Source organism: Oncorhynchus keta, chromosome 30, assembly GCF_023373465.1.
Source record: "Oncorhynchus keta strain PuntledgeMale-10-30-2019 chromosome 30, Oket_V2, whole genome shotgun sequence".
NCBI classification, from domain to species: Eukaryota; Metazoa; Chordata; class Actinopteri; order Salmoniformes; family Salmonidae; genus Oncorhynchus; species Oncorhynchus keta.
In genome coordinates this window covers 45,832,533-45,849,201 of record NC_068450.1, presented here as the reverse complement: position 1 = coordinate 45,849,201, position 16,669 = coordinate 45,832,533, and the positions used below count along the sequence as shown (strand labels likewise).

Sequence of the window (16,669 nt, the reverse complement as noted above, 5' to 3'; positions counted from 1 at the left end):
TCTTCTGTTTTCTCAGGTATCCTCTACAAAGGCAGCGGTGAGAACCAGTTCATCTCGCTGCAGCCGCCCGTCATCTCTACAGTGATGGGGAACGGTCGGCGCCGTAGCATCTCGTGCCCCAGCTGCAACGGCCAGGCCCTGGGCAACAAGCTATTGGCGCCCCTGGCCCTGGCGTGGGGCATCGACGGCAGCCTTTACGTGGGCGATTTCAACTACATCCGACGCGTCTACCCGTCGGGCAACGTCACCAGCGTCATGGAGCTCAGGTTAGTTCAGGTTCTACATGGAACCGTAATGGCGGTGCATGGTCGTTTGGTTCTGACCTTTTGACCCTCAAATTAAAGTCTGGGCCTTTGGTGGGTGTTTAGGACAAAGTGGGGTGCATGGATGTAAAATCCGCCCCTAGCCAAGTACTTAAGAGTTGTAAAGTACTTAAGTAAAATGACTTTAAAGTACTACTTAAGTAGTTTTGGGGGGTATCTGTACTGCACTTTAAGAATATATTTTTGACAACTTTTACTTCACGACATTCCTAAATAATATAATGTACTTTTTAGTCCATACTTTTTCACTGACACTTGCTACATTTTGAATGCTCAGCAGGACAGGAAAATGGTCCAATTCCAATTACTACCTCTGATCTGGCAGACTCACTAAAGACAAATGCTTTGTTTGTTATTGATGTCTGAACGTTGAAGTGTGCCGCTGGCTATCCCCCCACCGAAGCAAAATGTGCCATCTTGTTTGCTTGACGTAAGGAATTTGAAATTATTTATACCCATGATGCTTAAGTATATTTAAAACCTTAAACTTTTACTCAAGAGTGACTGACTAGTCTCTTGCTCGGTTGGCTAAGATGGTTGGCTTTGAGTGGTATGTGTTGTTGTGAGTTCACTCCCCTCTGGTGGCAGAACAAAATGCATTCTGTTACATAAACGTGAAAGGGGTGGACGTCTGACGTGTCGTGGTCTTCTTTGAACTGTGAACCAGTGGTTTTTCTGAGACGGTCTTAACAATGCACAGGATGGTCATACAACTGTTGGCCTACTTGCACAGTATCCAAAATGATTCACTATTTAATGTGGAATATTTTCTATATCCGTCATCACAATTAGAGAAAAACACCATGTAATCGAGACGATTTAGGCCGTCTTGTCAAGTTGGTTTCACTCAATAATCTTCCGCCAATTGGTAGACTCAGAAACCACCATTTTACAGCCAAGGTTACTCAATACAAAGTATATTAAATCTTTCAAATCAATTGCAGGCCCCTGGCCCTCCCATTGCAAAAACCAGTGAAGTCAGAAGACACCCCCACAAATCACATACAACACCCACAACCACCTGTTATGTTTTGATACATTCTCTTATAGGTTGCATGGGGAAAGTTAAGCCCACGTGGTTGGATTGCTCGTTATAAAACATGTCAAATGCACATACACTACATCTGATTCCAACATCATGGCCATTATTATGGAGTTGCCCCCCTTTGCTGCTATAACAGCCTCCACTCTTCTGGGAAGTCTTTCCCACTGGATGTTGGAACATTGCTGAAGGGACTTGCTTCCATTCAGCCACAAGAGCATTAGTGAGGTCAGTGAAGTAGCCACATCCACTCATTTCAAAGGGTGTCCACATCCTTTTGTGTGGACATGAAGTGTATGTACATCCGTGAGAGTACAAACAAGTACCAACCTGGCTTGTCAACCTGGCATGCAATGGCTTGGGGTTTGGATATAAAGTCCTTGTTTTGATATGGGGCTGTATAATGAGTGGTGGGATCAATATTTCCGATACTCAGTGGTTAAATGGAGAACAAATGGCCCAATGGATTGCCTGGTGGGGGAGTTTTTATATTCTCCCCTCTGTTAGTTATGGGTGCAGGGTTTAACCAAGCCATAGTCTCTCTTTTCCTTTTTTGCCTCCCTTCTGCTCAACAAATCTCCATTGTCTGCTTCTTTTTTTTTTTGTTATGGTGTTTGTCTTAGAGTTTTAAAGTCACACACTTGTACAGTCTCTCTGCATCTTTCTCCTTTCTGCTTCCTTCCTTTAATCCCACCCTAAGAAATAAAGATTTTAGACACAGGTAGGTGTGTTTTGTTTGCTGTTTCTCTCACTGTCTTGATGTATATTGTATATTTTTTCTGAACCTCTTTCTATGGCAAATTGATAAGCCTCTAAGGCGTTATTTGATTGTGTGGTTTTTTGGCTCATAAAGGTGTCCGTTTTCATAATCCTTTTTTTTCACTGTTTATTGCATTCTCACATTTATTTGAAACACACATTATTCACATTCATAAGTGTCAAAGGCTTACAGTATGGGCTAATGTACCATTAAACACGAGAAGACTCACTGGGCTATCTTTATTTCCAGACAGTAAAAAAGTGTTATTCACCTTTAACCTGTTGCGTCGAGCAATCCCGTATCTGGGAGCGTAATTATAGCCTCAAGCTCATTACCATAACGCAACGTTAACTATTCATGAAAATCGCAAATGAAATGAAATAAATATATTGGCTCACAAGCTTAGCCTTTTGTTAACAACACTGTTATCTCAGATTTTCAAAATATGCTTTTCAATCATAGCTACACAAGCATTTGTGTAAGAGTATTGATAGCTAGCATAGCATTAAGCCTAGCATTCAGCAGGCAACATTTTCACAAAAACAAGAAAAGCATTCAAATAAAATAATTTACCTTTGAAGAACTTCAGATGTTTTCAATGAGGAGAATCTCAGTTAGATAGCAAATGTTCAGTTTTTCCAAAAAGATTATTTGTGTAGGAGAAATCGCTCCGTTTTGTTCATCACGTTTGGCTAAGAAAGAAACCCGAAAATTCAGTCATTACAACGCCAAACCTTTTTCCAAATTAACTCCATAATATCGACAGAAACATGGCAAACGTTGTTTAGAATCAATCCTCAAAGTGTTTTTCACATATCTATTCGATGATATGTCATTCGTGGCAGTTTGGTTTCTCCTCTGAACCAAATGGAAAAATGCACGCAGCTGGAGATTGCGCAATAATTGCAACGGAGGACACCAACCGGAGAACCTGGTAAATGTAGTCTCTTATGGTCAATCTTCCAATCATATGCCTACAAATACGTCACAATGCTGCAGACACCTTGGGGAAACGACAGAAAGTGTAGGCTCATTCCTTGCGCATTCACAGCCATATAAGGAGACATTGGAACAAAGCTCATTCAAAATCTGGGGCATTTCCTGTTTGAAATGTCATCTTGGTTTCACCTGTAGCATCAGTTCTGTGGCACTCACAGATAATATCTTTGCAGATTTGGAAACGTCAGAGTGTTTTCTTTCCAAAGCTGTCAATTATATGCATAGTCGAGCATCTTTTCGTGACAAAATATCTTGTTTAAAACGGGAACGTTTTTTTATCCAAAAATTCAAAGAGCGCCCCCTATATTGAAGAAGTTAACAGCTTATAATTTGGTGTATTATTGGCCTCCAAGCACAGATGTTATCTCTTCTTTGAAAAGAGTTGGCCATTTAAATTCAGTGATATGTCTGTGTCGTTTAGTCATGTAAGAGGATTAATGTTAACTAGCGTAGAAAAATGTGAATGTAATTGCCTTTGACAAAAAAAATGTAAATTCAAAGTCAATACTACTATACTTGCTGTATAGTGCTGATATACAGCACCCTACATAGAAGATGATTAATTCTGTCTTTGCATCAGATTATTTTTTTCATAATGGAAGCCAGCCTTGACGATGTCTCTGCTAACTCCTTCTGAAGGAGCCCACCACATTTTGAGGCATTTTAAAATGAATGCCAATAAGCACAACCCAACGAAATGCCATCAGTTGATGACTGTCATTAACATAAGCACATCATTCCATTATTTCCATTGGCTTCCCGTCACAGGGTAGTGATAACGATTGAAATGGTCTGTCACCCTTCAAGTTGTCACACACAAATCTGCTCCAGTCATTTCCTGTTCAATTCTGTTATATTCACTCTGACTCCTGGTCTCTGGCTTTTCCCCACCCGTCTGTTATGAAAAAAGCCACACACAACACAAGCCTCATCGGGCATTCACAATAACCAGAACTACATACACATAGTCTTTTCTGTGGTCATTATCATTCTGAATGTCACATTTTCTTACTATATTATTTTGGAAAAATACCTTCAAACTAGGTTCTCTTGGAATTGTTCAAATTCGTTAAAAAAAACCTGTAAAACTAGATTATTTTCTGATTGTTCATTGCGGCAGTCGAAGTAACCACATTTTCTCTCGATCATAGTAACAACCCTGCTCACCGCTATTACCTGGCCACTGACCCGGTGACTGGGCAGCTGTATGTGTCAGACACCTACTCACGGAGGATCTACCGGCCCAAGGTCCTGACGGGGATCAAGGAACTTCAGAGTAACGCGGAGGTGGTGGCAGGGACCGGGGAGCACTGTCTGCCATTTGACGAGACCCACTGTGGGGATGGGGCCAAGGCCACGGAGGCCCTGCTCACTGGGCCAAAAGGTAGGTGCCGAGCCAACATACTGGAGCGCTATTGGGTGTGCAGGCCTGCAGGCTTTTGGTCCAGCCCTGCAGTAACACATTTGATTCGAACATACAGTAATTAGCTGACTTGGATGTGTTACTGAAGGGCTGAAATTATATCCTAGTGGTTCTGGTAAAGATTGGTGGTTCACAGCACAAATGTTTTAGAAGTAATGTGTTAATATATTCTATTTAGGTAGCACTTTCCACCAGGTCAGAAAATGCGTATATAAGGGCAACTTGCATCATTCACCATACATGTGTACTGTAGCACCAACCTAGGTGTAGGAATACAGCCATATTGTGTCTAAAAACTCACCACCGTCTGAATATTCTCAAGTTAAGAAGTTAAGTCATGGATTCTTAGTTTGTCTGGTGTGTGCTAGCCTTGAAATCCCCCAGACGTTTTCCAGACGTTTGCTGAAATATGCTCAAATGTGGCACTCTTCGTCTGTCTGAATTTTCCCCAGAGTGTCAAATAGCCGGCTCTCCCAGAATGCTCCCTCAGCTCTTTAATGTTTCAGGACCCAGGCAAGTTTTGGGCAGATCTAGCCAAAGGTCAAACCAAATCACTCCCCTCTAACCAGTGGATTCCATTTTTTTTTTGCAGATTTATTTAGAAGCTATTAAATGTGTCAAATGCAGAATATATACCAATTTCTCACCTCTTGTGATGAACTTGTATCACTATTTTGAGTTTAAAAACCATGTGTGTTTACACCAGCATTTATAGCACTGATCGAAAAAAGAAATGGATTTGTATGTGAGGTTTAATTGAAATCCTAGGCTCTGGTCTCTATTAGGAGCGCACAGTGACATGAAGAGATGTGGAGCGTGCCACGGTTGCTAATGTATTTTCCCTATGTGGGACAAATGTCTATGGCAAGTACTCTCTCCTTGCGCTAAAACCCTTAGCCGACAATCAATCAGTCGTGCAATTTTGCCTGCTGTCGTAACCATGGAAACTGCCTGTCGCTCATCCCTTTCGTCTAAAATTGACCAAATTCGTCATCCCCCCCCCCCGCCTACCCATTTCACAGTTAGAGTGAAGATGGTTGATGATTGCTGGGTGTCCGAGCTGCAATTTGAGGTGAAGGAGCAACACTCATTGACACTTCACCTCTGAGTTCTGTTATTGAAGGTGGGATGTGGCGAGACATACAGTAGGGACACAGCCTTTCCTACTTTACCCTGAGAAATTATTCAATAGCGGGAAAGCAGGCGGTTTAATTATTGAAGGATGTGCTTTTTGCAGTGACCTGAATAATGGGAAGCCAAACTCGACACTTGTATCTGTTGTGTTTTTCGTTCCACGGAGTCATGCGAGCAGAGAAAACCGAACATCTCCCATGTCTGACACATCTATCTATCTGTTATCACTTATGCATTTCTTTTATTCCCCCTTCCCCCTTTTGCCTCGACAGGTATCGCTGTGGACAAGAATGGACTGATATACTTTGTGGACGGCACCACAATCCGGAGAGTTGACCAACACGGCATCATATCCACCCTCCTGGGCTCCAACGACCTCACGTCGGCACGCCCCCTTACCTGTGACATCAGCATGGAAATCAATCAGGTGGCTGTCAGAGTACCAGTCATGCCTCCCCTCAAGCCTGTTTTGTCCTCAAGTCAGGTCCCATAGGGCTAACCTCACAGCGCCACCCTGTGGTACTCTTCTTGCCAATCTATGAGTCGCTCAGTCTTGGAGTGTTACATAATGCAGTCCCTCCAGTATTCTGCGATAGCAATTTGTCTAGCAAAATCAACAATTCCCTGCACATTATTTGAGGGCTCGCAAATTTGACCAATCATTGCACTACTACTACTACATACAACAGTTATCTCTGCAGTATTAGTGTATAAAAGTGTCTGATAACTGCACTACAAAAAGAGAGCTCGCAATTTTAACCAATCACTGCACTTTTACCGCCTAAAATGGTTCAATCAAGCCACAAGTTGACAAACCTTTTCCCCCATCAGCACATCTTCATGGCAATTTGGACAAAATGATTGGATATTGCCATACATATGTTAGAATTGTCGCAGCAAAATCAAGTATTTAGCCCTGCAACATTCACAAAAACTGATCATGAAAGTACTTACATAGTTAAATAATATACTTTTGGATATGTTATTTTCCAGTGGAAGAAAGTCATTAGGTGGCATTATATTTTTGTTTAAAAGCCCCTATGCACTTTCAAGTTGCTGAGGCTTATTGTTCTAGAGCAGTGTGTACCAATCTGTTCCTCAGGGACCCACAGGACTGCATATTTTTGTTTCAGCACACTAGCACATCTGATCCATACAGTCAAATAATCACCAAGCTCTTGATTAGTTGAATCAGTTGTGATGGAAGTTTGTGTAGTCAGCAGCTGAATTATTATTATTTTATTTTTGGGGGGTCATTCCTACCAAACAGCATGACATGTCAACCCTTTTCTATCTAACAACTTTCCACGTCTTTAAAAATCTGCCCTTAACAGCATGAACATAGTGTCTTGTCAAAAGACACAACGTTACCGCCATATGAGGGCAAAACACTTACTCAATATAACAATATAATATAACTTCTCCTCTTAAACATTTATATCCATGTCCACGCTATCCTCTTCCATTACATACCCTCTCCGATGTGATGCAAATGAATAATGAAGAAAAGCAAAAGGAAGAAAAGCTTGTATCATATTCAAATGGAATGGCGGGCCTCCATTACACATTTAGGGTCTCCGGAGGGGACGTTTCAGGAGTGGATTGGTGTGGAGAGTCAAACTCAACTTGGATTGGGGTCCCTTACCTCTGCCCTTTACTCCAAGGGGACATACCAGATAATAGTTCCATGTCTGCTATCAGTACACTAAGGGAGGCTTGAAACCATCAGGCAGACAAGAATGAAACATGTCTTAAGTTTATTATGTTGCAACGCAACACCGATATCTTTTTGGATAGACTCGTAACCTGAGGCATATTGTCCCATAAGAAGGCAGACTGGCAGGCTTAATGAATGGCACTGACACAGACAGTAATGAGTTGTGTGCAGACTTGAGGGCAAAATGCCTTGTTATTAATCACTGTCTGGAAAGGATGATTAAGTATGTGTTTTTCCACAGTTTTTGACAATACTGATGTCACCCTGAAATATTTAGGAGATGGGACAATGTCACATTGATGATGTGTAGACTGACATGATCATACAATGTCATTTCTTTAGACAGGGATATCTCAATACCACATATCTGAGAGAAAGTAATGCCTTAATGCCACATCTCTGTGGTGCCTATAACAATGTCTCTATCTACAGGTGCTCCTGGAGTGGCCCACCGACCTAGCAGTCAGCCCGATGGATAACTCCCTGTACATCCTGGACAACAATGTGGTCCTACGAATCACTGAGAACGGCGAGGTCAGCATTGCAGCGGGCCGGCCCACCCACTGCCCGTTGGCTGGGATGGACCGCGGGGCAGCCGGAGGTCAAAGGGCAGCGCTGACGCCCCTGGAGTCCGCCGTTGCCATCGCCGTGTCTTACTACGGTGTTATTTTCGTCGCCGAAACCGACGAACGGAAGCTTAGTCGAATCCGAACGATATCCATCGACGGTGAAATAACCCATCTGGCAGGGTCGCCCTCTGACTGTGATTGTAAGAACGACGTCAACTGCGACTGCTACCAGACCGGCGAGGGCTACGCTAAAGACGCTCGTCTCAACGTCCCGTCCTCTCTGGTTGTGGCGCCTGATGGCACCCTGTACGTGGCAGACCTGGGCAACATCCGCATCCGTGCTGTCGGTAGGAACGGACCAGTGTTGACCTCTAACACCAACACCTTTGAGGTGGCGTCGCCTGATGCCCAGGAAGTGTATGTCTTTGACGCCAATGGTACCCACCAACACACCTCCAGCCTCCTGACGGGTGACTTTAAGTACACCTTCAGCTACAGCATCGAGAACGACGTTACAGCTGTGACCGATAGCAACGGGAACACCTTGAGGATCCGCCGAGACCCCAACCGCATGCCCGTGCGCATAGTCGCCCCGGACAACCAGGTCATCTGGCTGATCATGGGAACCAACGGTGGGCTAAAGACCTTGACTGCTCAGGGCCAGGAACTGGTGCTACTCACCTACCATGGTAACACTGGCCTACTGGCTACCAAGACCTCTGAAATTGGCTGGACCACATTCTACGAGTGAGTATACAGAAGTAGGAGGGACTGATTTCTCCAATGGCAGAGTAGACCTTCACTTTTTAGGGTGGTAAGAGCCTGACTAGATAAATACTTGATCATAACATAAGCTAATCCGTTGCTGCTTTGCACTTACAATGAATGTATATTCATGTTTTAATTTGGTGGCAGTCAGTGTCTTCCTTCACATTGACACACTCTGAAGTTTGCCTACAGTGTCAAATGTGATCCTTTTAAAGGTTATTCTACCAAATTACGTGAAAAGAGACCGTGTGGGGACTGTGTGTGATGTTGTTGCCTAGATACTCTCGACAAAATGACACAATGACACAATGATCACCTTTACATGAACTTCTCCCTCTATCTTTCAGGTATGACAGCGAAGGCAGGATAATGAATGTGACATTCCCCACGGGAATAGTGAAAACCCTGTACACCGAAATCTACAAGGCCTTGACTGTGGACATTGAGAGCTCCTTGACTGAAGAGGAAATGAGTATTACCACCAATACCTCCACCGTCCGTGCCTTCTATACACTGGCTCAGGGTAATGGCGTCCCCATTATTCTCAGCCGAAACAGTTTGGTAGAGTTTGTGCATATCAGTGGTCGCCAATGCCGTTTAAGATTAGGGAGGACAATGTTGTTTTTATGAGCATGGCCTTATTTCTATTACAGCATATTGGACGACTGTCATTCATATTCCATTCACCCAGCTCAATGTAACATCAATAGGTTTAGGCTAATACATGATACTCTAATTGACCCTATGCCCACCATGAGATTGCAACAACCTAGCCTACGATTAAAAGTTTACAACGTAGGTGCACAGGTCGAGAGATAAATTTAAGTAACCAAGTAGACAAACAGTGACATATTCAATTCTGCCTTGCACACTTTTGCCTGCATCTAGTTTATCTGGGGTGTAATCATTAGTACAGACAGTTGCAGACCAGAGTTTCTATTGGACAAATTCAGGTATGTTTATCACCTTTTCATTCCGTTTGCTACCAGTTAAGAAATGTTTATCAGTAGAATTGGCGGAATGAATACACCCCTGATCATCCGCAAACACAGTTCACTTTCATAGCAGCCACATAAAAACAACATGATCACTTTGCTTGTTGTACAACTCCTTCTTGCATCTACGCGCTCTCCCCCTCTCACATTTTCCCTTAGCTTGTGGACTTCAGTGCACATCACAACAGCTGTCTGTGACTAGGCGATAAAACCGTTCCAAGTCAAACCTTCATACCATAACAGCTAACCGCTACACACAGCCTACATAGCTACTAGGACTAACACGTTACTAAACCTGCTACAATCATTCAGTACAGTGTACAGCAAGCAGTTTAGCAGTTACACCGGCAGGCCCCGGTGGCAATAAATGAGTAAACCAAAAGCTTACCTTGACTTGGAAGAGTTCCAGTGTTGAATAGCCAAAGCCAGCTATCCCTCTCTGTTTGTGGTGGGTGTTTGAGTATGCTAAACGATCTAGCTGCATTTGCTAGCTAAGTAAGTGGGGGAAAAATACAATGAAATATAGCTAGATCTCTCTCACTTGCTGCTCCTTAATTTTTAAGAAAATAATTTGTTAAAAACTGTTCAACTATTGTCTTTCTCTCTCTCTTTTAGTCAGCTACTCACCACATTTTATGCACTGCAGTGCTAGCTAGCTGTAGCTTATGCTTTCAGTAACGTACGCTAAACCCATTCCGTACAAATGTGCGCACCGCGACATTCAAACGAGGCTGCAAAGAAATCTAATGAGACTGTAGTGACTGTGTTGACATCTGGGGTGTGAACTATGTTTCTATTCAAGCGTTGATTGACATGGTAATGGCTCTATAGTATTGGAGAAAAGTTTAAAAAAACGGACCCCTCCGACGCTGTTTGTTACATTGTGACGTGTCATGGCGTAAAGGTACAGCACGCATAAAGCAACTAATTATGTCTTATACAGCCTCTCTCCACCAGGTGTAGCACTTCTCTCACCTTTTAAAAACAAGAAAGGGACAGGGTAAGGGGGGATACCTAGTCACTACAAGCTATCATGACTCAAAAGCCACTGTTTACTTCTGAAGATCACTTTAGCACCGCCCTAAAAAAAAATATTCAAATTCGACACAAACCTTCAAATAGGTATGTAATGACACATTATATAAACCCTTTATAGTGTTTTATTTACATTTTAGAGGCGATAAGTTGGACAGATCGAGTGAAAACAAGCCGTTTCCAACACACGACATCTCTCCTTCTCACTATCACGCAATAGGTTTCACTTTCCTCCCGCCGTTTTTAAAAAGACCCGACGGGGCTCATTGCCTTCTTGAATCATACAGAGATGGGCATCATGAAGGTTTTCATTGATTTTGTTGGAAAGGGGAGAAATTGTGCTTTACAATGGTATTGATATTACAGTTGATCTGGAAGTATTATGTTTTTTGGGGCGCTAAAATAAGGTCAATTGTACGGACCAGCGTAATGTACAAAAGTGAGTTAGTTTACGTTACTAGATTCATTCTCTGAATCTTTGATTGGGTGGACAGCATGTCAGTTCAAGAGCTCTGATAGATTGGAGGACATCCTCTGGAAGTTGTCATGAATACTGTGTTGGTCTATAGAAGGGGGTGAGAACCATGAGCCTCCTAGGTTTTGTATTGAAGTCAATGTACCCAGAGGAGGACAGGATGGTCTTCCCATTTCTCCTCTGAGGAGCCTCCACTGGTGCATAATATATCTTATGATATCTTATTATCTTTTGTGAATTTTTAGTTTATTTTCATTTTGGAGTGAGGGTTTTTCAGCTGTTCAGGCACACAACCTTTTTCTGGAGGCAAACCGAAGTCTAGGCCCCACTGTCGGTGATTGCTCAACAGTAAGGATTCTTCAATAAAGTCTTTGTTGTTGTTCAACAAGAGACGACTCATTGTTTTGCAAATTTTGTCATTGAGAAATATACTGCACCAATCAATTGGAGGTGTGCCTGTGGATGTATTTCAAGGCCTACCTTCAAACTCAGTGCCTCTGGGCTTGACATCATGGGAAAGAAGAAAAAATATCAGCCAAAACAAATTGTAGACCTCCACATGTCTGGTTCATCATTGGGAGCAATTTCCAAACGCCTGAAGGTACCACGTTCATCTATACAAACAATGGTACGCAAGTATAACACCATGGGACCATGCAGCCGTCATACAGCTCAGGAAGGAGACGCGTTCTGTCTCCTAGAAAAGTACAAATCATTCCCAGAACAACAGCAAAGGACCTTGTGAAGATGCTGGAGGAAACGGGTACAAAAGTACATATATTGTCACGCCTTGGTCATTGTATTTTGTGTTTTTGTTATATGTTTGGGTAGGCCAGGGTGTGACATGGGTTTATATGTTGTGTTTCGTATTGGGGTTTGTATTATTTGGGATAGCGGCTGATTAGGGGTGTGGTATAGGTTTGGCTGCCTGAGGCGATTCCCAATCAGAGTCAGGTGCTTGTCGTTGTCTCTGATTGGGAACCGTATTTAGACAGCCTCAGTTTCGCTTTGTATTTCGTGGGTGTTTGTTCCTGTCTCTGTGTTGTAGTCACCAGATAGGCTGTAATTAGTTTCACGTTTCGTTTGTTGTTTTCTTATTTCAGTTATTTCATGTACCGCGTTCTTTCATTAAAGTCATGAGTAACCTACACGCTGCATTTCGGTCTGACTCTCTTCTTACAACAGACGAACGTCGTTACATATATCCACAGTAAAACGAGGCCTATATCGACATAACCTGAAAGGCCTCTCAGCAAGGAAGAAGACACTGCTCCAAAACTGCCATAAAAAAAAGCCAGACTATGGTTTGCAACTGCACATGGGAACAAAGATCGTACTTTTTGGAGAAAATTAGTCTAGTCTGATAAAACAAAAGTAGAACTGTTTGGCCATATTGAACATCGTTATGTTTTGAGAAAAAACGGGTGGGGGGCTTGCAAGCCGAAGAACACCATCCCAACCGTGAAGAACAGGGGTGGTAGCATCATGTTGTGGGGGTGCTTTGCTGTAGGAAGGGCTGGTGCACTTCACAAAATAGATGGCATCATGAGGTAGGAAGATCATGTGGATGTATTGAAGCAACATCTCAATACATCAGTCAGGAAGTTAAAGCTTGGTCGCAAATGGGTCTTCCAAGCAGACTTCCAGAGTTGTGGCAAAATGGCTTAAGGACAACAGGCTCTGACAACAAAACAAGGCAGGGTATCCACCTGGCCTGCTGGCCTCCCTACCACTGAAAGCCCTGAGCCCAGTCAAAACTGTTCCTATAGAAAAACTATTATTCTGACATTTCATATTCTTTAATAAAGTAGGATAATCTAATCTGACCCCCCTAAAAGACAGATGCACTATTGTAAAGTGTAGTGTAAAGTGGCTGTTCCACTGGATGTCATAAGGTGAATGCACCAATTTGTAAGTCGCTCTGGATTTTTATTCTGACATTTCATATTCTTATAATAAAGTGGTGAATCGAACTGACCTAAGACAGTGAATTTTTAATAGGATTAAATGCCAGGAATTGTAAAAAAAAAAAAAAAGAGTTTAAATGTATTTGGCTGAGGTGTATGCAAAACGTCTGACTTCAAATGTACATGGAAATGCTTTTCATTGACTATAGCTCAGCCTTCAACTCCATAGTATCCTCCAAGCTTATCATTAAGCTCGGGGCCCTGCTTCTGAACCCCGCCCTGTGCAACTGGTTCCTGGATTTCCTGATGTAGGAAACATCACCTCCACTTCGCTGATCCTCAACACAGGGGCCCCACAAGGGTGCGTGCTCAGCCCCCTCCTGTACTCCCTGTTCACCCATGACTGCATGGCCACGGACACCTCCAACTCAATCATCAAGTTTGCAGACTACTCAACAGTAGTAGGTCTGATTACCAACAATGACGAGACAGCGTACAGGGAGGAGGTGAGGGCCCTGGCGGAGTGGTACCAGGAACATAACCTCTCCCTCAACGTCAACAAAATGAAGGAGCTTGATGGGACTGCATTGGAGAAAATGGAAAGCTTCAAGTTCCTCGGAGTACACATCACTGACAATCTGAAATGGTCCACCCACACAGACAGTGTGAAAAACACCAAAAGAAAGATGCCCAGGGTCCCTGCTCATCTGTGTGAATGTGCCTTAGGCATGCTGCAAGGAGGCATGAGGACTGCAGATATGGCCAGGGCAATAAATAGCAATGTCCGTACTGTGAGACGCCTAAGACAGCGCTACAGGGAGACAGGACGGACAGCTGATCGTCCTCGCAGTGGCAGACCACGTGTAACAACACCTACACAGGATCAGTACATCCGAACTTCACACCTGCGGGACAGGTACAGGATGGCAACAACAACTGCCCGAGTTACACCAGGAACGCACAACCCCTCCATCAGTGCTCATACTGTCCGCAATAGGCTAAGAGAAGCTGGACTGAGGGCTTGTAGCCCTGTTGTAAGGCAGGTCCTCACCAGACATCACCGGCAACAACGTCGCCTATGGGCACAACCCCACCATCGCTGGACCAGACAGGACTGGCAAAAGTGCTCTTGACTGACGAGTCATGGTTATGACTCACCAGGGGTGATGGTGGGATTCAAATTTTTCATCAAAGGAATGAGCATTACACGGAGGCCTGTACTCTGGACCGGGATCGATTTGGAGGTGGAGGGTCTGTCATGGTCTGGGGCGGTGTGTCACAGCATCATCGGACTGAGCTTGTTGTCATTGCAGGCAATCTCAACGCTTTGCATTACAGGGAAGACATCCTCCTCCCTCATGTGGTACCCTTCCTGCAGGCTCATCCTGACATGATCCTCCAGCATGACAATGCCACCAGCCATACTGCTCGTTCTGTACGTGATTTCCTTCAAGACAGGAATGTCGGTGAAGAGCAAAGAGCCCGGACCGCAATGAGCCCGGATCTCAATCCCATAGAGCACGTCTGGGACCTATTGGATCGGATGGTGAGGGCTTAGGCCAATCCCCTCAGAAGAGTCCGGGAACTTGCAGGTGCCTTGGTGGAAGAGTGGGGTAACATCTCACAGCAAGAACTGGCAAATCTGGTGTAGTCCATGAGGAGGCGATGCACTGCAGTACTCAATGCAGCTGGTGGCCACACCAGATACTGACTGTTACTTTTGATTTTGACCCCCCCCCCCCTTTGTTCAGGGACACATTATTCAATTTCTGTTAGTCACATGTCTGTGGAACTTGTTCAGTTTATGTCTTAGTTGTTGAATCTTATGTTCATACAAATATGTGCACATTTTAAGTTTGTTGAAAATAAACGCAGTTGAAAGTGAGAGGACTTTTTTTTCTGAGTTAATATACAGTATTCTATTCTACTGTATTTAGTCAATGCCACTCCAACGTTGCCTGTCCTAATATTTATATATTTCCTAATTACATTATTTTACTTTTAGATTTGTGTATTTGTTGTGAATTGTTAGATGTTACTGCACTGCTGGAGCTAGGAACATAAGCATTTCACTAGACCCGCAATAACATCTGCTAAATATGTGTATGTGACCAATAACATTTGATTTGATTTGATTAATTCTGTCTATTTTGAGGAAGTGTATACTGGCTACGTCGTCTCAAAGTGGACAAACGGTACTCTTGCCGCTTTTTGCTCATTTTTCAAGCATAGGTCTTTGAAGGGAGTATGCAAGCAGCCGAACTGAAGCATGCTGACAGTCTTGCTGATACACAAACAGTTCAGGCTGTCTTTTTGAATGTGTTTTCTTTTGTCATTGTTGCTGGGGTCTCAGAGCAATGTTGAGTAAGCTTAAGTCATGTATCATTATGGGTAAGCGGATTTACTCCTTCAGTGTGTGGGGTGAGCCGAAACCTTGTATCGTAACTTTTTGCATTGTGTTTCAAGCTATTTAGTGAATTGTTCCATTTATTGTAGTTCTATAGTCCTTTTCTAATGTTTGTCTGTCTGTTTTTCTATTGGAAGGTGGTGTTATTGTTATCTACCACGACATAGGCAAGATTTCCCTTAGTATCCACAACAATGATTTATAATCACAACACTTAGTACAATGTTATCAATCATGTTATCAATAATGATCAATTATTACATTTTCAGATCAATGTAGAAGCAGTTATCAGGTGGGCTATGATAACTCTCTGAGGATCACCTATGCCAACGGAATGGACACCCACTACCAGACTGAGCCCCACATCCTGGCGGGCACTGCCAACCCCACAGTGGCACGGCGCAACATGAGTTTGCCAGGGGAGAGTGGGCAGAATCTGGTTGAGTGGCGCTTCCGCAAGGAGCAGGCCAGGGGCAAAGTCATCGTTTTTGGGCGCAAGCTAAGGGTGTGTTTCACTGTTTTATTCATAAAAGTTTCACTTGCTAGCAAGACCAACTGTGACACTTGACTCCCTGGCTGCATTCAGATTTGGTCACTGCTAAATTCCTAAATTTGAACCGCAGTGGCTGGACAGTAACATGTTATACATGACATCGGAGCTCTGACTCTGTTGCTTCACAGCGCTGTATGGGTTTTGACTGACAGCCCTTCTGAACCTGAGCAGCACGCGCGACAAGACGTTGCCCCCATCCCTCCCGCTAATCTGGGCAACTTTTGCTAACGTTTTGTTGTCTGAGTGAGGGAAATGCTGTAAATTAAGAGGACTCTACACATTTTGAAAGATGAGGCTTTCAGGATTATAATAAGTACCGCTTTGACGTCATACAGTCGAGCTAAACACCTGGCCAAATGTGCACTCAACATTTCCATATCATAAAGCTCATGTCATAAACAGTGTTGACGTTCATGATCACTGGATGACATGTTGTCAACAGGATGAGGCTGCTTGTCTATTGTGAAGACAATTTGCAGCGACACACGTGCCTGAAGGCACTCCTTTCTATGCTCACCAAAATTATGACGCGTTTCCCTGAATTGCAAGCTTAACACTTCAA

General features: G+C 43.4%; 1 protein-coding gene across 6 annotated transcripts in view; it reads left to right on the top strand.

Annotated features, from left to right (window-relative positions):
• The window catches only part of LOC118363591 (teneurin-3-like), a 189,365-nt gene that overhangs the window by 160,410 nt on the left and 12,286 nt on the right, over positions 1–16,669 (top strand). For 4 of the 6 annotated variants that reach the window (XM_035744594.2, XM_035744592.2, XM_035744590.2 and 1 more), the window contains 7 exons: positions 17–266; positions 2,066–2,086; positions 4,276–4,508; positions 5,954–6,108; positions 7,831–8,714; positions 9,083–9,258; positions 15,824–16,059. In XM_035744594.2, the coding sequence (XP_035600487.1) occupies positions 17–266; positions 2,066–2,086; positions 4,276–4,508; positions 5,954–6,108; positions 7,831–8,714; positions 9,083–9,258; positions 15,824–16,059 (1,955 nt within the window). The remainder of the gene's footprint in view (positions 1–16; positions 267–2,065; positions 2,087–4,275; positions 4,509–5,953; positions 6,109–7,830; positions 8,715–9,082; positions 9,259–15,823; positions 16,060–16,669) is intronic. The other 2 variants (XM_035744595.2, XM_035744591.2) reach the window with 1 other exon arrangement.